This window comes from Pogona vitticeps, chromosome 4 (genome assembly GCF_051106095.1).
Source record: "Pogona vitticeps strain Pit_001003342236 chromosome 4, PviZW2.1, whole genome shotgun sequence".
Taxonomy (NCBI): Eukaryota; Metazoa; Chordata; class Lepidosauria; order Squamata; family Agamidae; genus Pogona; species Pogona vitticeps.
Window position 1 is genome coordinate 33,888,169 of NC_135786.1, and position 21,952 is coordinate 33,910,120.

General features: G+C 40.7%; 1 protein-coding gene across 1 annotated transcript; it reads left to right on the plus strand.

Annotated features, from left to right (window-relative positions):
• The first annotated feature begins 1,644 nt into the window (after nt 1–1,644).
• On the plus strand, nt 1,645–11,733 carry PXMP4 (peroxisomal membrane protein 4). Its single transcript, XM_020814223.3, has 4 exons — nt 1,645–2,235; nt 3,766–3,828; nt 5,130–5,328; nt 7,071–11,733. The coding sequence occupies exons 1-4, from the start codon at nt 2,123–2,125 to the stop codon at nt 7,332–7,334; spliced, it is 639 nt and encodes a 212-aa protein (XP_020669882.2). The 5' UTR covers nt 1,645–2,122; the 3' UTR covers nt 7,335–11,733.
• Nucleotides 11,734–21,952: the final 10,219 nt, after the last annotated feature.

The following is a 21,952-nucleotide window of genomic DNA, read 5'->3' on the forward strand; positions in this document are numbered from 1 at the left end:
AAGGCAAAATACAATTGGGTCATGTGTAAGCGACCCCCCTCTGTCGGTTTCTGGTGTGAAAGTTATTGCCCAAGGCTCATTAGCCCTTGAGTAACCCCAGCTTCTTATTCAAAATGGTAAAATATGCAGCGGTGCCCACTTTGCCAGCCTATTCCGTGCCCAAAACGGCGTTGGGCAAGGCAAAATACAAGTGGGTCATGTGTACGTGACCCCCCTCTGTCGGTTTCTGGTTTGAAAGTTATTGCCCAAGGCTCATTAACCCTTGAGTAACCCCAGCTTCTTATTCAAAATGGTAAAATATGCAGCGGTGCCCACTTTGCCAGGCCATTCCGTGCCCAAAACGGCGTTGGGCAAGGCAAAATACAAGTGGGTCATGTGTAAGTGACCCCCCTCTGTCGGTTTCTGGTGTGAAAGTTCTTGCCCAAGGCTCATTAACCCTTGAGTAACCCCAGCTTCTTATTCAAAATGGTAAAATATGCAGCGGTGCCCACTTTGCCAGCCTATTCCGTGCCCAAAACGGCGTTGGGCAAGGCAAAATACAATTGGGTCATGTCTAAGTGACCCCCCTCTGTCGGTTTCTGGTGTGAAAGTTATTGCCCAAGGCTCATTAACCCTTGCAGAACCCCAGCTTCTTATTCAAAATGGTAAAATATGCAGCGGTGCCCACTTTGCCAGCCTATTCCGTGCCCAAAACCGCGTTGGTACAAGTGGGTCATGTGTAAGTGACCCCCCTCTGTCGGTTTCTGGTGTGAAAGTTATTGCCCAAGGCTCATTAACCCTTGAGTAACCCCAGCTTCTTATTCAAAATGGTAAAATATGCAGCGGTGCCCACTTTGCCAGCCTATTCCGTGCCCAAAACGGCGTTGGGCAAGGCAAAATACAAGTGGGTCATGTGTAAGTGACCCCCTCTGTCGGTTTCTGGTGTGAAAGTTATTGCCCAAGGCTCATTAACCCTTGCAGAACCCCAGCTTCTTATTCAAAATGGTAAAATATGCAGCGGTGCCCACTTTGCCAGCCTATTCCGTGCCCAAAACGGCGTTGGGCAAGGCAAAATACAATTGGGTCATGTGTAAGCGACCCCCCCTCTGTCGGTTTCTGGTGTGAAAGTTATTGCCCAAGGCTCATTAACCCTTGCGTAACCCCAGCTCCTTATTCAAAATGGTAAAATATGCAGCGGTGCCCAATTTGCCAGCCTATTCCGTGCCCAAAACGGCGTTGGGCAAGGCAAAATACAAGTGGGTCATGTGTAAGTGACCCCCCTCTGTCGGTTTCTGGTGTGAAAGTTATTGCCCAAGGCTCATTAACCCTTGCAGAACCCCAGCTTCTTATTCAAAATGGTAAAATATGCAGCGGTGCCCACTTTGCCAGCCTATTCCGTGCCCAAAACGGCATTGGGCCAGGCAAAATACTATTGTAATTTGTGTTAGAGTTATGATTTATTATTAATACCCTGATATTTGAGTGATCCAACTTGGTTTAATGGTTTAAATACAACATGTTCTGAATAAGAAGCTGGGACACGAATAAGAAGTGAATAAGAAGCTGGATCTCGAATAAGAAGTGAATAAGAAGCTGACCGAATAAGAAGCTAACTTCAGCCTCGTCGGGATTTATTATAACAAAGAGAGACTTTGGTGGTCTATCAAATTCAAGTTTAATGTTCTGGAATGCGCGAAAACATTGCGCTGCAAATGAAGCACGATTTCACCGTATTAGTTCACAGGCATTAATCTCAAGACCGCGAGCAAGGGACATGTAGTGCGTTGGCGTTATCAATCGTCAACCGAATGTTCCATTCGTATATTTATTTTAAATAATATGAATGTAGAAACTCTACTCCAACGGTCTAAGCCCGACGTTTCTTTGGGGGGGGGTGGGGGAAAGAAACGGGGAGAGTGAAACTATTCCTGTTTGTAAACTTTTTTTTACTGTACCTGTGCCACGAGTCGTTTCTTCGTCGCGTTCTTGCCAGGAAAGGCGGAACCACGATGCCTGGGTTGCCTTTCCCGCACGGACGCCCTTTTCCTAAACTCCACTTCCATGCATTCGGTGCTTCAGGGCGAATCGTCGTCTCTGGCCGAGAAAGTAACTGCGAGGATTTGGAAGTGTAACTCTTTCGGTCATGGGTGCTGAGGCGATGTTCAGGACTCTGCTCTATACCGTCAATTCCCTCCTGCAGCAGCGCAAATACCACGCGGCGCTGGCCGTGGTCAAGGGGTTCCGCAACGGAGCAGTGTAAGCCGGGGATGGGCTGGTGGTGGTCGTGGGAGACACACACACCCTTAGGTGCCCTTGCATCGCATCCCAAACACCGCTGGGAGCGAGGCTTTTAAAAAAGGCTACTTTGCCAGTAATGGACTCACTAAAGCTTTACGCTGGGACTGGGCGAGCACCCACGGACTAATTTAAGAGTCGCCCTCTCTTGTCAAACGGAGGAGCGTCGGCGGCCTCTCCCGGGCAGGTGCAGGTAGCCTTGAATCTGAAATGGCTCCCTTCAAGACGATACTGTACTGCCTTTGAGATGAGTTGCAGAGCAGACCGCAGCATTAAATATTTGCATCATTCTCTGAGCCAGATCCACATTTAGTTATCCAGAACTGATAATGTATAGAACTTCAGTGAGGCATGACATGGCATTTTGGTTTGCTATAAAATGTTTCCCAACACGATGCGGGTGAGCACAATATTAGGTTCTTCACTAGCTCAGGCCGGTATCCCAGGCCACTAGCCAAATGGGTGAAAATGTGGTCTGCCACCAATTGCCCTGGGGATGGGATTCCAGGGGGCAAAGACTACATGAGAGCCTGCTATGGCGGGATTTACTGTGTGAAATCCTGATTGCTTGTTTTGCTAGCCTTTTCTATTCCCAATCTATTCCTAATACAGTACCTCCTGTTTTTAGGAACAATACACCAGTTTGTGACGATATTAAACCACTGCTTGGTTCCTTTGGCATTTCATGTATCTTTCGTCAGTGTCTCAAAAGCTTGCTCCTCCTTCCCTCATTTCAACAAGTTTTTTAATGTCTGCATTTCAGAATTTCTGTTGGGCCATATCTGCAGTGTACTTCTATTTATGTCCTTAACTCTGTATTATATGTTTTGTATCCTACTCCTTCTCTGAAGTACGGTATATGTGTATGTTACTTCTAGCACTTCAGTAGGTAGCTCTGACAGTTGAGAGGGAAGTGTGCCTGTTCGTACTCACACTTCATTAGATTGTGAATCCTCTGGGAGCAGAAATACTTTTTTTTTTTCTGGTCTGCAAAGTGCCAGTCAGATGTCAAATGCTTTATAAACAAAAAGGTGAGTTTGCAACATGATGAGCTACAAATACCAAAGCAATAATATTGTTATGAGGAGAATGTTAAATAGCTTTTTCAAGCTTGTAGGCCATATTGGACAATTATTTTAAACTTACTTATCACTTTCATTCCCTTAATACAGAAGAGTTATGAAATCTTTGTATCCCAACATACAATATGGAAATTGAGAAATGGTACTGTCTATACTATTTATATTTATTTATTATTTCAACTTATATACAGCCCCATAGTGCAACACAGTCCCTGAGCTCTTTACATCAAAGCATACCAACAATAAAAGAATACATACAAAGCAGTATGCAAATACATATTGACTGTTTGCCAGACCTAAATGTTTTACAGCTAATGAGATTAAGACGTGTGATTTAGTAACTAAATTCAAAGAATAAAGTAATTAAAATATTATTTATGTGTATTTTATTGCCCTTTTCTTTCGGCAGCTATGGAGCAAAAATCCGTGCCCCTCATGCTCTGGTGATGACATTTCTATTCAGGAATGGAAGGTATGTGTTCTCATTAAAATGATAGGTATCTCTCTGTCAGATATCTAGAAATTGTTTATTTTTTAGGGCGTGCACTTTTATATAAGTGAGATTTTGAAGCTGAGCTCTTGAAATGATCAAACAGCAAACCCTTCTGAGCCTATTGAACCCACTGAGATGTATTTTAAATGTGTTTTCTTTCTCTTTCTGACAGATTTACCAGCTGAGAGTAGGTATTTTTCTATTAGACAAATAGAATCCTGTTTTAATTAAAGGTGGCTATGAATGATGGGCAGAATCCACACTCAGGACTTCTGCTGGTGGAATAGCAAGAGCCTGCAGACATGGGAAGGGCCTATCTCTTCTTCCCACTGCAGTCCTCCATGCAATTGTCCTGGTATCCCTTTTGTACATTTTGTACCTGTTATATAATACCAGTCAAAGATTATGTCTTTTATTTTTGGATAATCACCATGATCTTAGAACTGCAGAGCAGGAAGGAACCCTGTGGATTATTGAGTCTAGCCCTTGCCAAGGAGGCACTGTGGGGAATTGAACTCTCAACCTCTGCCTAACCCAGTGAGCTCTCCAGCAGTTCTAAATCTGATTACAATACAGTATATTTGTATATGACAATAATAGGTAGGGCCTTTGGCCCTGTTTCACCATTAAACACCAGAAGAAGAAGAGAAGGAAGAGACTAAGGGCAGTGAGATAACCAGTCACGATTGATTGGGGTCCCAGCAGCCTTACCACTCCCAGAAAGCTGAATAATGGACAGGAAGGCCATACTGTGTTTCCCTGAAAATAAGACAGGGTCTTATATTAATTTTTGCTCCAAAAAACGCATTAGGGCTTATTTTCAGGGTATTTTTTTTAATGTTTTTCATGTACAACCATCTACATTTATTCAAATACAGCTATGTCATCTTCTTTTGGTTGTTGCAAAATAGTGGAAGGCGGGGTTTCACAACCGGGGCTTATTTTGGGGGTAGGGCTTATATTACGAACATCCTGAAAAATCATACTAGGGCTTATTTTCAGGTTAGGTCTTATTTTCGGGGGAAAGGGGTATGTAGGTAAAGAGCATATGCCATACCAAAGTTTTAGACTTTAAACTGCTACAAGATGATTTTGTATTAACTAAAGGACTTTCCCAAACTTTTACAATTGACTCCAACTGTAGATATTTTGTCCAGACTAATGCAATAACAATTGGGTTAATTGTTAACAGCCTTTAACCTTTTTCTTATCCTCACGGGAATTCACCACTGTTTAGGGGAAAGAGTGTTATGTGCATTAACAGCTCATCATCTCTTCAGTTTACAGGAGAAATTGAAAGCCATTATTCGGGCCACCTATACCCATTCCAGAAACCTGGCATACTTTGTATTCACATACAAGGGTCTAATGGCCTTTCAGTCACGAATGCAGGGAAAGAAGATTCCAGTTCACTCTTTTCTCGCAGCCTGCATTGGGGGATGGCTAGTATTTGGGGAAAATAATAACATTAATAGCCAAGTAAGTGGTTGTGCTATTTTCTACTTGGTCAACATTTTTGTCCTTGTAATGTGAAAAGTAAATCAAGCTATGTTAGTGATATATCTTGCTTTATCTTCTTCTTTCCTTATTGAATTTCTGTGTATGCAATTCAGCTAAAGCTCTTAGGGATAAAAGAATAGCTATACCACAACTCTTTTGCTTCTTATTTAATAATTACCATATTTTCCCGTGTATAAGATGCTCCCCATGTATAACACACCCCCACTTTTCTAACTCAAAAGTAAGAAATCTAAGTGGGATTTAGCAAGTGTAGGGGGAAAGAGATCAAAGCCTTGCAGGATCACTTTTATCCCTGCTTTCCCTTCCACTTGTTTTTGTTCTCTCCTCAGCTTACTTCCATGTATAAGACGACCCTCAATTTTTATTTTAAAGATTTTAGACAAAAGTATAGTTGTAAAAATAAGGTATGTATGTATGAGCACTTACTGTATTTATGAGCATTTACCGTATTTTTCGCTCCATAAGATGCAGTTCCCTCCCCCCCAAAAAAAGTGGAGGGGAAAGTGTGTGCGTCTTATGGAGCAAATGCTCCCCCCTCCCGCCCGATCGTTGCCTTCCCAGGCCTCCGGGGGCCTCATAAGGCCGCACCCCACCCTCACCGACATCCTCGGAGGCTTCCTGGTTTAAAGCACCAAGCACCCGGCCACTTCTCCTTCCTCCTCCTGCTGCACGCCCGGTCCACGGTGATCCTCTGATGTGTGTGCCCCACCCAGGGTGTTCAGTGGCACTTACTCATGAGTAGACCCGCGCCTTTGTCAGCCCTTACTCATGAGTAAACCCGTGCCTTTGGCCCCACCCTCACCAACACCCTCCTACCTTAATTGCTGATGCTGCTGAGGCCCTTTGGCTTTGGAGCCATGCATGTAGAAATGGAGACTGCCTGCTCTTTGCAAAGATGGTGGCTGTGGCTTCATTTAGGGTTGGGAAGCTGTAGCTGCCATCTTTGCAAAGGGCAGCCTGGATTCCCTTAAGGCAGGCTAAGGGAATCCAGGCTGCCCTTTGCAAAGATGGCAGCTGCAACTTCCCTACCCTAAATGAAGCCACAGCCACCATCTTTGCAAAGGGCAGCCAGTTTCCCTTTTTACACTCTGTGGCTCCAAGGCCAGAAGACTTCAGCACTGGCAATTAAGATTATGGTGGTGGGAGACCTGCAGTCCCTGCGTGGGACTTGCACTGTTTATTTAATTGCCCACCACTGATACAGAGGAATATTTTTTTTCTGTTTTCCTCTTCTAAAAATTATGTGTGTCTTATAGTCAGGTCTTTGAAAAGGTGATGTTTGTGATACCTGTGATGTTTCTCAGAATAAAAAAATTATGGAAGGAAGAACACCTGCATATATTGACTTCTGTTCCATAGAGTGAAAATAAACAGTTCTAGAAAAATAACTTTTCCTTCCTTCCTGCCCCCAAAATGAAAATCAAGACAACTTAAAAATTGAACACTTAACTTCTCTCCAAGCAGGGGACTTTGCATGCATACTGTAGATATTGCAATGTTACTAGTAGGCAAAGATGCATGCACAGCTAAGGTTTCCAATAGACATAAGCATTTACACAAGAATGTTGAAATAGAAGCAGCCTAACTGCATCCTGCTATGAAAGACAGCTTGACATAATAATCAACTAAGTCATCTAAAGTTGAGGACTGTTTAAAATATTCCTGTTTTCTTTAATATTTATTCATATTTCCTTATACAGATAAACATGTACCTGCTGTCTCGCATTCTGTTTGGCTTGTCTCGACTGGCGGTGGAGAAAGGTTACATCCCAGAGCCAAAGCAAGATCCCTTCCCTCTTTTTGCTGCTCTGGTTTGGGGGATTGTTCTCTGGCTCTTTGAATATCACCGGCACACTCTGCAGCCATCATTGCAGTCATCCATGACCTACCTGTATGATGACAGTAACGTCTGGCATGATGTTTCTGACTTCCTTGTATATAACAAACAACCTGCTGCCAAATAGTCTTGAATGATATTTAAATAATGGCACATTCCAGGATCAGGGTTTACATGTGTTTATCCGAGTGTATGTTACTGAAATCTTACAATGGTTAACGTTGGATGTGTATCTCAACTTGGGTCTGGATGCAGCGTTCTGGGTAGGCTAGTAATTTCTGTTGATCAGAGCGTGAAAAAGGATCATCTGTAAACAAAACATTTTGTAAATTATTTCTCTCTTTTGCAAGAAACCCCATTTCCTTCTCCAAACAGCTATGGAACAGCTTTGGAAGTAGGAAAACAAAACATAAATGCACTGATCTAAAAACTTGAACAATGACAGTGACTGTATCACATCTAATGTTGACATACCATGTGGTCTATGTAAAAATTCTGATTGCCTCTATATGTTAAGTCCTTCACAACTTCTTCAGTTAGCAATGGGAGAAATTGGTTAGTACTTTCCATGGTAGGGAATACTGCATAAAGCTCAAGTTTAACAGCTTGGTGTAAAAATGCAGTTCCTCAGAACCTTTTTATCTTTGTGATTATTTGTTCTCTTTTTTATATTAATGATACAAAGTAACATAAGACATGGAAAGATACACTTATATATTTAAAGTTAAGGAATAGAGACAGGCTTCAATGAAGATATGCATTTAGCACTTTGGCAGATCCTTTTTAACATATCACATCTGCCTTTTATACAGACTGCCCAGAATTTATTGGATACAACGCATGGATAGAATTGCAGTCCTTTTTCTTAGGCTCATCAGAGAAAAGGAGAAGGGAGTAGAAGATCCAATATGGGGGTGGCAGCAAATAATCTGTTCCTCATTATTTGTAGGGGTGGGGGAGATAGGTATCAGAGTGGTTTTCTTTGGCCTAGCCTCTTTCATTTGGAAAAAAAGAGGCAGCCATATGTAATTGCAACTGTTCCTGCAGTTAGCAAGTAGAACATGGTGCTAGGTAGACATCTGCTCCAGATGCCATTACCTGTCTGCCATCATAGAAGCAAAAGTGCCAAGAGGACCATTAGAATGGGCCTTTTATATCACTGTATTTATCAGAATTTTAAAATGTAGCGGATGACAACAGATCTAATGTAGGAAAGTGAAAAGATCTCCAGCCCATTCAGATAGATTGGCAATAGCTGGTGTACCTGCACTAGTATTGCACAGAGTGTGGAGAAGAGCAGTGTGATTTTTTAAAAAAAAAAGATCACAGAAAGCAGCTTGAAGAGAGGAGGGAAGATTTTGTAGGAAACGAAAGTTGCCCTAAATGCCAGTTTCTGCCTTCATCTTTGTACAGTACCTCTCTTACAGTAAGTAATGGATCCATGTTAATGGATGACCTCACACACACATAAACACTGGTTAGAACTAAAGACTCCTACTGAATGAATTGAGCTGTCTGGCTGGAGTTTATATTTCACTTTAGAATAATCTTGAATTCTGTAGGTCTGCTGTAGAGAAAGTATCCATAAAACAGTTACTCAAAATAATCCTTTTTATAGGAAATGGGTGGAGGAAGAACAAATATCTATCTTTACATGTTGGTTAAGCATGGATTGTTAAATGAATGCAGGTAGATAATGGGAAGATTTTGGTTCAAGAGCAAGAGAAGTGCTATTGATTATAAACAGTGGTCTGATATTTTGGAAGAAAAATACTGGCTGTGGTGTTTTCATTGAGTTACCTTTTATGGCTGTTTGCTTATCAGCTTGCACTGGTGTATTTTGTATCTATGAGAGTCAATGCCGTGGGCTTTGAAAATTACAGGATCATAACACAGATATAAATTTGTAATTCCTTGTCATACTCTGCTCTTCAGTTTGTTTGGTACCCTTATATCTTCTTGTATCCCTGAGCAGTGGCCCTGATTAATTTATTAGTGGGCTGAGGTCTTCCATTCTTCTGCATCTTAAATAGCCTGCAGAAAAAAGTCTTACACAAACAGCCATAGTTGTTGCCAGTGAGACATTTGCGATAATCTCAACACTGCCTACCATATATTTTCTTAATTTCCATGTATCTGCTGCCCTCCTCTCCCCAGAATAGTAATACCAAGCTTTTCTGGCAAACTGTCTGAGACTCTTAGCTGTCTGCCATTCTCAGAGCACTAAACATCCATAAAACAAATCCAACGGTGGTCCCACCACAGCAGCACCCTTTACAAATCTGTCTGTGGCAATTAACAGTGCTTTTTTACAGATTGCTTTCCTGCTGTGTGAGGGTAGAATGCTACGCTACAAAGTCAGTCAATTTCCCAGGGAGGTAGCGGGAATAATTTCCAACAGCATTTAAGATTGCCACTGTTCCTATAGCCTGATGGGTGAGGTCGGATCCCTTCTGCCACTAATGTGACTGAACAATGCCAGTGTGTGCTGGGGTAGTGAACTAGAAGTAATGGGTCTGTCTGAAGACTCTTGGACACGTAGGTTCCATTCCTCCCTCTTCCAGATCGTATTGTTTGCCAGGCTAAGTGTTCTGTTTGGTTTTCATGCTAATAAGAAAGAAACACAAACAGAAATAAGGAGACGGTTTGACAGTCTACCTCCCAAGCAGCGCATCGCATAAAAATTAAGCAAGCCCCAAGCATTCTCCACTCCAAAGATCAAAACAGACATGCATATGAACTATGTTTACAACAGCTCAACGGTGGCTTCTCATTGAGCGCTCAGCTCTTTTGTGTTTTGTTCAACAGGAGTTCTTGGTTCCCAATGCTGGGGAACTGTCGCTCATCTGATTTGCCGTGAGTGTACTGTGCTTGAGTATCATGGTTTGCGCAAAGGGGTGATATAGTGCAAGAAACATACAGAATGTGCATTCTGTATTTTATACATGCATACATACATATACTATATATGTATTCTAATTCTGTATACAGGCTGCTGGGGGCAGGCAGCCAAATTCCTCGAGCCTGAAATTAAATAAATAAGCATCTGCACCAATTCAATTACTTAGGAAAATGTGATAATGAATGCAAACAGCAAAAGGTTAATGCTTCAGGTGTTACAGTTCTTGTTTTTATTCACAGTTCAAGGCCTCAACAAAGACTAGAGTAATATAATATGGTCTTTAACAAGGTTTGGGGACTTTAGCTCTTCCAAGCATAACATAATAGCCAGAATTCTGTTGTTGTTCACATACGGTTTCTGTAAGCTGCTGCAGGTTAATTGATGAATTGCCGGAGTGTGTCACAGTCACAGGCCTAGTCAAATGGGCAGTTCAGCCACCATGATGCACCCTGAGACTTTGTCGATTAGCTGCAGTTAGCAAGTTACACAAACTTTACTCAAACACAAATAAAATCCTGGCCTTCATTTTTTGTAAAGGCTATTTAGAACAAACTTTCTAAAATGCTTAGAAGTCCGGATGGGCAGAGAACTGAAATGTTATGAACAAGATTAAGCCATGAAATAGAAAAAGTGCCAGGGCTATATAAATGTCTTTCTCTTAATATCTACACTTCCCTGGGGGTGGCCTTCTATTTTGACACATGTGTCTGTGTGTGTGTGTGTGCTCCAACTACTTTTTCTTCTTTTGAGCCAACCCTTCTTGAAGTTCTAAAGAGGAAACAGTGTAAAAGTGATAGTTTTTGAGACTGAACATTAGCCATTCATTCTCAGCTGACGCAAAATTTTGTCTTGAGTGGTACAGATAAAAATGAGTGGGTAATAGCATTAAATTTGGTTTGCAGATTTGATACAGTCAGCTTAAATCTTATCATTTGAAAATCCATGGTTTTCTGATACATAAAGTTATCACTGAATCTTTAGCCAAGGAGAAGCAGAATTTTCCAGACAATAATAGAATGGGCATCTATAACAGACTATACCTTTGATTGTTTGGCAATATTATATGAATTGAAACATAAAGTGAAAATAAAAGTTACTGACTCAGGTCACATAAATTAAAAGAATGCTGTATTTGCAAAATGATGTAGTAGAAAATTAAGTTTCTAGTTAGTAAGGACTAACTATGGACACAATTGAAATACACCGTTTGCATGGTATTGAACTAGGGGAGACTAACTAAATAGAAAATATCTGCTTTCATATGCTCTTTCTGTATAACGTGTGATTTATCTTCATTTTAATTAATTTATAGGGATGGACAAACCAACAGCTTGTAAATTCTTATAAGAATCCTGAGAATGCCAGCTTTCATTTTGAATAGATGTGTTTACCTCTTGTTACTATAAAGTTTGCAAATCTGAAAAGCACTAAAGGAACAGGCACAAAAGGTGATTTTAAAAGAAGCATAGACTTGTTTTTTTTTTTCTAAGAATTCTTAGTTGAAATAATTGCAGGATAAGGATTTTGTGCAAGTGTAATATATCTGTCAACTGTAATTTAGCATCTGCCATCTCCATTAAAATGATATGCAAATTATTATGAGCAATTAAATATGTATATTAGCCACAGCTGTCCAGCTGACTTTGTTTGCCAGTGTAGCCTTCCATACTGACTATGTTGCCTGCCTCTATTCTAAGCATCTGATAAGGTTAATTAAATTGATGCTTAATTATATACCTATAGGTATATACCCTATATATGTACATAATTAAGGTATATGCCTTAATGTTCTTTACAAGATAGAAAAATAAACCATAAACTAGTAATCTAATATTACTATCATTTAGTGTCTCATCTTAAGATAGAAAATAAATAGTCATGAGTGCTAGGGTTACAACAGAAGATGCAGGCATCTTACTATTCAGTAATGCTATATACCTTGATTCCAGGGGGCACTTAGAAGACTTTATGATGAACAGAAGTACTAAACTTGTTTTATTTTCAGAAAAACAATGTAATTTTAGAAGATCAGAACTCTGTCTTTCATAAAGTTGGACAACCAATCATAGCAAAAGTAATCACCGGAAACAGACGTAATTTTGCATTAGCTGTGACAGCAGTGGAACCATATCATATCTTGGTGCATAATGATTAAATACACTATTTTAATAAACATTAATGATAAGATATTAATGACAGAATGAGTCAATATCCTCATTTTTGTGTGGGAAATAACAATTAGCCCAGTCAGCTCACATTCCTACACTATACAAAAGATGACAATCAAGATGTGCACTTCAGACATTATAACTGGCAAACAACAAATATTTGTAATTTGATGGGCACCCCTTGAGGGCTAAAAAATTATTAAATAATAGGACACAATGAGCAACATGTAGCCCAGGTGTCTTTTAGCACCCCCTCAATACCCTTTCTAAAAAGTCCTTTTTCAGAAGCTCCAGGTCCCCTTCAATCCCCCAATGTTTGTTTTATAAACTTTATTCGACTACTAGAGGGCACAAGGGGACAATTTCAGTAAAAATCCTCTTTTCTTTCCTTGAACCCATTTTCCAACCAACAAAACCCGCTGTAGTAACCATTAATAAACATAGTTATTGTATTAAATTTTAGTTTAAAATGATAATAATGAATTGCAAGTGCAAATTAGCAATACTAACCAGCTCATCCCCTTTAGCACTATTTCTTGTGAGTGTGCCCTCCTGGCTGCAATCAAATCTGATACACCTATGTACACACATAAATAAACTTGTTCCTAATCCCACCCAATGTTCTGCTTGTTTAACTGAGACATAACCATTGTATGACTGCTTTTGAGATATTTATATGGTCCAGTTTACTATCAGAAGTCCCAATAAATATGGCAAGTGGGACACCTCTCATTGTATTAACTGCTTTTGATCAAGGGCTAAAATTAAATATGTTAGAGAAAGGCTATATTGGTGAACTGTGGGAGCACCTCTCAGCTGCTCATTGATTGTGATTATTTCTCTATTTTATTTATTATTTTTTAGAAGCACGTTTTGAGCAGAACAAAAGTAAAGGCAGTTACTGTTACAAAAGTGAACCTTCAGAGAAGGATTGATTGTGTTCATGTGAATGTCAGTCCTGCCATCGTTTTAACCTAACCAGAGTTCTTACAAGAAGGTACTTTGCTGTTCCGTAAGACTGAAATACAGATTAAAGTCTCCATTGCAGGTCTGAATGCTACCTATTGATGTGTGGATATCTTTGCCAGTGTTTGCAAAATGTTCACAACAGCCAATACACAACACTTGAAATATATACTAATCACAACACTTAGGGTGTGATCACACAGGGAAATAGATTGACTATTTGGACCGCTTCTGGAGCAGTCTAGAACAGTGGTTCTTAACCTTTTTGAAAGAAATGCTCCCTTGAGCCATTGAGGAAGTTATCATTACCCCCTCCCTGCGACGGCAGCGCAGCAGTGCAGGGAGGGGGGCCATGATCACTTCCTCAATGGCAGTGGTGGCACCAGATCCGCTGCCAGCACCAGTTGATCTGGATCTGGCGTTGTGGCACTGCGGAGAGGGGGACGATAGTAAGTTCCTCAATGGCGGGCGCGGCAGCGGCGGCACCACATCTGCTGCCAGCACCAGCTGCTCTGGATCCAGCAGTGCAGGGAGGGGGCAATGCCAACTTCCTCAATGGCAGCGGTGGCGCAGCAGCTCCATCACCCCCATATCGCCCCCTTCTGTTCCTTCGTACCCGCATCACCCCTTTTTGTTCCATGGCACCGCCTGAAAAAAATGAAATCGCCCCCTGGGGGGGCAATATCACCCAGGTTAAGAACCACTAGTATAGAACAATTTGTTTCCCAGTGATCACATGAAGAACAGGGAAATTCACTCCGGCTTGAGCCCAGCCCATGCCCACGATGGATTTTTTTTGTCCAGCTTTGGACCTACTTTTTAAGGCCAGACTGGAATGATTCCCTGGCAGACAAAAGGGTCGCTTTAAAACAGATTGCTCCCATTAAAGCAACCCATTCTGGTGTATTCGGGCATTTGCCTTTAAAGCCATCTGATCACACCCTTAGCTTTTGCCCCTATTTTGGTAGCACAAATTGGCTCCTATTTCAGAGATTGCCTAATTTGACTTGAGTTAAAATTACAATCTTACTTTGGGATTTCCTGAACTTTAACCCCAACTCTGCCCGGCTATTAGTGGAAAATCAGCAAATTGATAGAACTTTTTCTTTCTTATCCTTTTCTTTTTTCATTTTTTGACAGAAGATGGTGACATTTGCAAACACAATTACACCTTGTGAGAGAATGAACACTAATAATGTTCAGATGTAAATTTTTTGGTTAAAAAAAGCATCCTTTATATTTTGATGTGCCACAGTTTATACAACATTACTAACAAATAGCATACTCAGGAAAGACTCAAAGAAATATTAATAAGAATAACAGATAATAAAATGGATTTCAGAAAAGGATAAGGATTTTCAGGTAACACTGGACTGGAAAAGGAAGGCTTACAGCAAGTAAAGAAACTTACGTAGATACTGATACAAATAAGAAACTGAAGCCACGCTCTACCATATACTCTTTAACTTTGGTGCTCAAAAGAGCAATAAACAGATTGACAGCAAGTTTATATATTATTTTAGAGTTCTTTCCCCAGAGTAGAGCAGTTGTAGAACCCTTATAAAACCATTCGCCATAATAGGAAGTTAGTTTCAACAGTTACAGAATTAATTCATTAATTTTGGAGATATCTGTTGTGCGTTTTCTATGGCTTCTAAATTGCTCTTGAAGGCTCATGAAGCTTAGTAGCAGCTTCAAAGTGAAGCTGCTACTATATTGGCAAGCCAAATCGCTGCAATTCAGCTTTGCTAAGATTTGATCGGCAGCCTGTACTGGCTGAATTTTCAGTCAGTGATCACACAGTAGCTGTAGATTGATTCAGCAGTTCAGTGTTCACACTTACAATGTGATTTGCATTTCAACCCACACACACCCTCCTTTTTCCCCTTCGGTCCTGCCTCTGCTGATCCTTTTATGGTTCTCTATCAAGCTGCTTGATTTTGAAAGGGTTGTATGGTGTACCAGAAAAGGTGGCAGCATTCCAGAATTCTTCTTAATGTATACATTAAAATATCACAGGAACGTGTTTTATTTCATCTGGGTTGTTCCTGGTTTGTTCATAATTTTTTTAAAAAAAAATCATTTAGAGGTGATCTAGCGCTAAACTAGTATATCAGTCCTGGTGATAAGGTGACATAGTGCTAGCTCCATATATGTAAAAAAAAATTTAAAAATTCAGAGAGTGATTGGGGGAAAGAATGTGGGAGCAGGTATTCCCACAGTTCTGAACATAAAGCCTGAACTTCCTATATCACCAAAACACCACCCACGGATACGCCGCTTTCTTTACAAGGTCAAATCAACTGATCACATGAAAAAAGGTACCTTCAAATAATTCCAGCTTGAAAAAAAATAGAAGTTTCCAGAGGCAGAGGGGAAAAAAAAGCTGTACTGGGAATTAAAAGGGCCTGACCGATTTAAATCAGCCTATGTGTCGTGTCAGGAAGAAAATACTTCATATCAACTCTTACAATAACTGCAGCAAATCTCAGTATTTGATTGTGTAGTCACCGTCAGAGTTCACTGTATCTGGATTTATTCTCTGTTACACTTACTGTATATCCCACCTTTCATCCAGTGAACTCCAAGCAACATACACAGCTCTCTTCTTCTTCACTTAATCTTCATCAAACAAGTCTGCCAGACAGGGATTATTGATCAAAACGGTGACCGGCCCAAAGTCACCCTGTGAGCTTCAGAGCCCAATGGGGACTTGAATCCAAATCATACAAGTCCCAGTACATCCATCTAGCCACAATATCACACGGAACCCTCTCTGGATCTTACCAGTTTGGTTTGGGATTCAACCCTAAAGTGTTAGAGCTGTATAATATTAAAGCCTTTTTAAAATCAAATGCCTGGTGGTCTGCCTTCCTTTCAGGGGGAGGGGAATTAAGCAGATCTATTCACCCTGAATAAACTTATTCTGTGGATTTGAAATTAAACTTTTTAATTCCATTTGGCATTTCTGAGCTCCCTGCCAATGGGAGCCGTCTTGGTCAAAAAAATGACATCTTTTGTGACAGTAGGAAGAACAGCTGGTGCAGCAGCTGTGTTCAAAAACTGCATAGTAAGAGAGTTGCAGAGTCTCCATGGGGGAAGGGGGAGGGAAAGCAGAGCTAGCACAAAACTCTGCCCTAGTTTCTCACAGATGGAGGGGGGGAATGCAAACCATAGGGTGCACCCATCTGGTCAAACTGTTGATCAGTTTAGAGTAACAGGCATGGTTGGGATCAGAGTTGGCAGTCATCTATGTTCTTTTGCCTTCCACTCAATGAATCTGAACATTTTTGCAAGATATGTTTTTTTTCTTTTACAAGCATACAACTAGGCAGGCTCTAGTCTGCCATTTAATGTACACTATTTAACACTAATATGATCGTAAATAGTATGGATGCAATCTTTTGGACTGAGCCCCACCCCTTACATGTAGCTACAGTGAGATCGAAGCCACATCCTTATGGTGTGATCCCACAAGGCTTCAATCTATTTGTAAATAGCATAATTAGGGGGAGAGGTAGTTGAGTACATGTGTGATTGCCTGCACATGCAGCTGGTAGTCATGTGGGCTCATGCCACAGAAAAGCTGCTCCTGCTAAGTATGAAAAAGGGCTAAAACAGAAGGAGAACAGACCATATAAGAGTTGGAAAGTAAACCATTTATTCAATCATTGCTGACATCCATATATGTGCTAATGTGCATTGTTGAATATTTATTGCTAATGTGCATTGTTGAATAGACCCTTAGCTGATCATTAGTATTACTTCTCGTTCCCCTCCTACTAAAAGTTGGTCGTCATCATGGCTTTTCTGACATGTTCTAAACAATTATATTGCATTGCATCTAACCCGATTTTCCAGATTCTTCAGCCAACATCATCATCTTCCTACACTTCTTTTCCTGTTTATTTTACCTTAATGACCAATTACAATCCTCTTTATATATTTTTTCTCATTACATGAACAAAGAATTCTAGTTTTCTCCATTTTATGTGTTTTATGATTTCTTAGACCTTATTCATTTACAGTACTTTCATAGGTCTTTGCTGCTCACCTTCTCAGCTCAGCAAAGTCTTAGCATTCTGTTATAAAGCCACATTTCAAATGCTCCTCTTTTTTATGGTAGCCTCTGCTAAAGACCAGCATTCAATGCGAGACAGCTGAACTGAGAATACTCTACAATGCACCTTCTCAAAGCCAGATTTCTTTTTGTTGCAGATTCTTCAATGTAAAGAAGCTGCTCTTTGCCATCTCTCTTACAATTTCTGTTACATGTCCCTGCCACAACAGTCAGAACAAGCCATGGTTCATTCAGTCAAACTGGAAGGTTTGCTAAAACATTCCACTTTAATAGCATGGGAGGGTGCTGCTTACTTGTTATTATCATAAATCAGTAAAAAATAGCAATCACTACAGAAGAAAATACAGTAGCTGTGCAATGTTTACAAAAATATTGCTTCATTGTCATGAAGACTTCCATACTATCTGGTCTCATGGGATTCCCAAGACACCACTGAGTGCTTTGGAAAAGGTTTGCAAAGATAAATCATCAGAAAGTACTGGATATATCACTCTGCCACATAGTTTGCCATATAGCTTTGAGCAGAGGTGAGCCGATTTGTGTTTTAGGACTACAGCTCCCAAAACTTCCCCCCTCCAAAACACCAGTCTGCACCTCTCTTATTTTCAGACAGACTGCTTTATTTGTATGATGTAGAAGGAAAGTCAGTGCAGTGAAGGCTGAAAAACATTAAACATACCCCAAAACACACAAGCATTCACAAGACTGCAAAAAGATGAATACAGTCAGAGGTGGAACTCTGCAACAGTGGTTCTTAACCTTTGTTACTCAGATGCTTTTGAACTGCAACTCCCAGAAACCCCAGTCAGTATAGTTGGTGGTGAAGGCTTCTGGGAGTTGCAGTCCAAAACTCCTGAGTAACCCAAGGTTAAGAACCAGTGCTCTGCAATACTGATTTATACCTGGCCATGGCGGTAATTAGAATTACCCGCCTCATTGATCAGCACATTTAAACTATTATATTTATCATAGAGCAAAGGGCATTTGGCTGTGTTAGTGAGTAAAAACTTTGCTGTTTGTGTCATCAAGTCCAAACTGACTTATGGTGACCCTAGTAGGGTCCTTGAGGTTAGTGAGGTATTTAAGGAGTTCTATCCCCAGTAAGTTTCCATTGCAGAGCCAGCAATCAAATCCAGGTCTCCTGAATCCTAATCTATTATTCTACCCACTACATCACACTGAGTACCCTCTGGTAAAGATTTATCCACTATATAAATAATTCAAGCTGGCTATAACAATGATAAAATGCAGATTAAAAATGAAATCTTGACTAAAACAGACATTAAAATGTGAATGAAGAATAATCATCACCCAACCAGTTAAGCATTTCCATGCCAGGGGCTTTCTGATTAAAAAAGAACTGCCAGTTGTTTGAAGAACGTGGTCATTTCTTCAGTCAATCTAGTCTCCCTTGACAGAGAGGGAGCCAAACACCTCTCCCATGGGAGTGAGTTTCTGAGCCACAGAGCAGACACTTCAATCACATCCCCTCAAAACTGCAGAAAAGCGGGAAAGACCTCCCACAAAAAAAATGTCCAAGCAGATTCATATAGGAAAGTGCAGCCTTTCAGACATCCTAGTTCCAAGTCATATAGAGTTTTAGGGATCATAATCAGCCATCTAGAAACACCAAAATCACAGAGACATTTCCCCTGACTCTTCTCTTCACCTCCAAGTCTGGCGAAGACTGAATTTCAAACATTTGAGTTATACACCCTCAAAGTGTATAACTGGGAAAGTGCCCTTTAGCAGCTGGCTTGGGGAAAATTCCAGCAGTGGTTCATGCCAGGGAACCTAACACAGGGTATTGCTCATCAGGAGGTGGACTGGGGAGTGAAAATACCTTTCTCCAAACTCCGTGTACAATGGAGGTTAGAGACTGTTGTGTGGTCAGCCAGGCGTAGGGATGGAGAAGGTGGAACCAAATATACTATGCTCCTTGGCCACTTCAGACACAGCCAATATCACCTGGAGGAAAAGTATTTTCTAACTTCAATTATTGCAAGTATGCCCTATGTGTGAAAGCCAAACCATGTTTCCTCAACAGAGAACTGTGTTAATGTTTTATCAGAAATCCCCCTCACATACCAGAACCCATGCCTTTTATTGTCTAATTTTTGATTAAACTCACCAAAAAAGGCTTATCATCCTACTGCACCTTAGAAGACGCAGCGGAAGGAACTTTGTAATCTAGACCATATTTTGCGGGTGAATTTTGAAAGCCAAGTGCTTATTTATAGATAGGATATTGCTTTCATCTCTTGTTCTGTCTTTTACAATCTAGCTTGCTTGTTTTGTAATATATAGCAATAATACAGCATGTTTACTCTGGACTACTGAGTTCATTGAGGCTTAATCCTAGGATAAGGTGGTAACTGTTTTACTAGAATTAAAATACAGTAAAAAGTGACTGAGGAATGGTCATGTGTGTTTCTTGTAATAAAAATGACAGGGAATAGTGTGGTACCTTGAAGACTAGCACATTTTACATGGCATACACTTTTGTGGATGACGGCCTGCATCAAATGAAGTGGGCTGCACAGTCTGCAAAAGCTTGTGTTACATAAAATTAGTTAGTATTTATGGTGGAACAGAACTCTTTTGTCAGAATAAATGGTGAGGACTTTTTTATTATTCAAACAACTTAGTGGATGTTCAGCTGCAGTTGTGATCGCAGAAATAACACCCAAAAAGTACATCACTAAACACAGAAGTATTAGTCCAACATATCACTGGGGAAAGAACTCTTCTAAAATTGTCATATGAATATCCTACGATGGCACCCCGATAATATATATTCTGTAAATACTGATATTTGTAAATAGCTCACAGATACAGTACAATCCTTCAAATAGCCTGGATCCAAGCCGTATAGACCTTTATAGTAACAACCAGCACTTTGAATTGAGTCTGGAAATAGACTGGCAGCCAATGAAGCTATTGTAATAAGGAAATTGCATTCTCCTGTAACCAGCATAGCAGTTTGAATCAATGGAAGTTTCTGAACACTCTTCAAAGGCTGCTCCCCATAGTGTATGTTGTAGTAGTCCAGATGAGATGCAACTAAGGCATGTGCCGCTGTGGGCAGACCAGTCATCTCAAGGAAGGGACACAGCTGATGCACTAACTTTAACTGTGCAAAGACATTCTTGGCTGCTACTATCTAAGCTCAGGACTGAGTTTCAGAGCTCACTCAAACTACAAGCCTGACTTTTCAGGGGGCGTATAACCTCATCCAGGACAGCCTGACTCTCTATCCCCTGATTTGCCTTATGACTCACCAGGTGCATGTGTTTCTTGTTTGGATTGTAAGTTTAAATTTGTTAGCAATCGTGGTCCATTATTGGCAACTGGCTTTGGTCTATGCACCAAACAGCTTCCCTGAAATTAGATGGGAAGGAGATATAGAGTTGGTTGTCTTCAGGCTATTTGATTTGTGATTATGTATATTTTTGAAAAGAGATGTCTTATTCTTTTCTTGCAATTTGATGAAAGCAAGAACAGGATTTTTGCTGATTTTCCATGATAGTCTTTTGCAAGTAATGCATCCTGCTCCCTTTGATTTTTTTATTTATTCACTTATTTATCGCTGAGACTCCATATGACATGATAAAAGATAATAGCCATATTATGGCTCCATAAAATAACTTTTTTCTAAAAGCTGAATAACAACAGCATTTAAAAAGAATATTGAAACAGATGTTGCACATTTAATCTTTAGGCCAGCATTAAATGTATTTACAGTATTTACATATGTGGAATTCTATCTGCAAAAACTGTGAAAGAGATTTGACAACATGTAGACTGAATGACTAGTCACACGTAACCTATACCTCATAAGATCCAGTTAGGCTCCTGCAGACAATAAATATTGAGCAGGATACTGGCCATATGGTTTAATGAAAATCAATAATTTAATGCTACTGATTTACATATAAACCGAGGTTTCTAGTACAATGTGGTGGTGGGTCTTGCCCATTCCAGGTAAATCTCCATGCGATCGATCGCATGGTGTGATCGAAGAAAAGCCGGCGGGCGGCTATATTGAATGAGAAAGAGGGATAGAGAAGGGCAGCGAATCTTGAATACTTTGAAAAATATTGGAAGGGTTAAAATTTAAAAAAAAAGCCAGTGGTGCACTAAATAGGGCGCTGGACTCAAGAGGATACGGGTTCAAATTCCGCTCAGCTAAGGAAACTCCCGGGGAGAGGAGTAATGGTAAGATCGTTCTTTGACAAATCAGAGGGGATTTGAGAGCACATAAAAACAGCAAAGTGGGTAAACCGGATTAGGTGTCAGGAAACTGGGAGCTACAGTACACAGTACAGTAGAGGAAACACTGCCCTGCCCCTACCCGCGCCCCTGCTCGCCCGCCCGCTCCCCAGCCACGCCGCTGCGCCTGCTGATCATTCGTCTCCGATTGGCCGGTCTATCTTCCCTTTTCCGCAATCGAAGTCTCTGTCATTGGGCGGCTGTCAGAACGCTGGCGCCGTCATCGCGGCGCTTGAGGGGCCGCCCGGTCGTCGGCCAACGAGACGGCGGCGTAATGTATCAATCTCAGGCCCGGCGGCCAATGAGGCCGCGCTTCTCCTTCGAAGCCGAATGTTGATGTGGCGGCTCCGACCAAT

Excerpts from the sequence above, each read along its gene's own strand:
- PXMP4 (XM_020814223.3), top strand. The coding sequence starts at position 2,123 with ATGGGTGCTGAGGCGATGTTCAGGACTCTGCTCTATACCGTCAATTCC. Across the intron at positions 2,236-3,765 it reads GGGTTCCGCAACGGAGCAGT|CTATGGAGCAAAAATCCGTG; the intron begins GTAAGCCGGGGA and ends TTCTTTCGGCAG. Across the intron at positions 5,329-7,070 it reads ATAATAACATTAATAGCCAA|ATAAACATGTACCTGCTGTC; the intron begins GTAAGTGGTTGT and ends TTCCTTATACAG.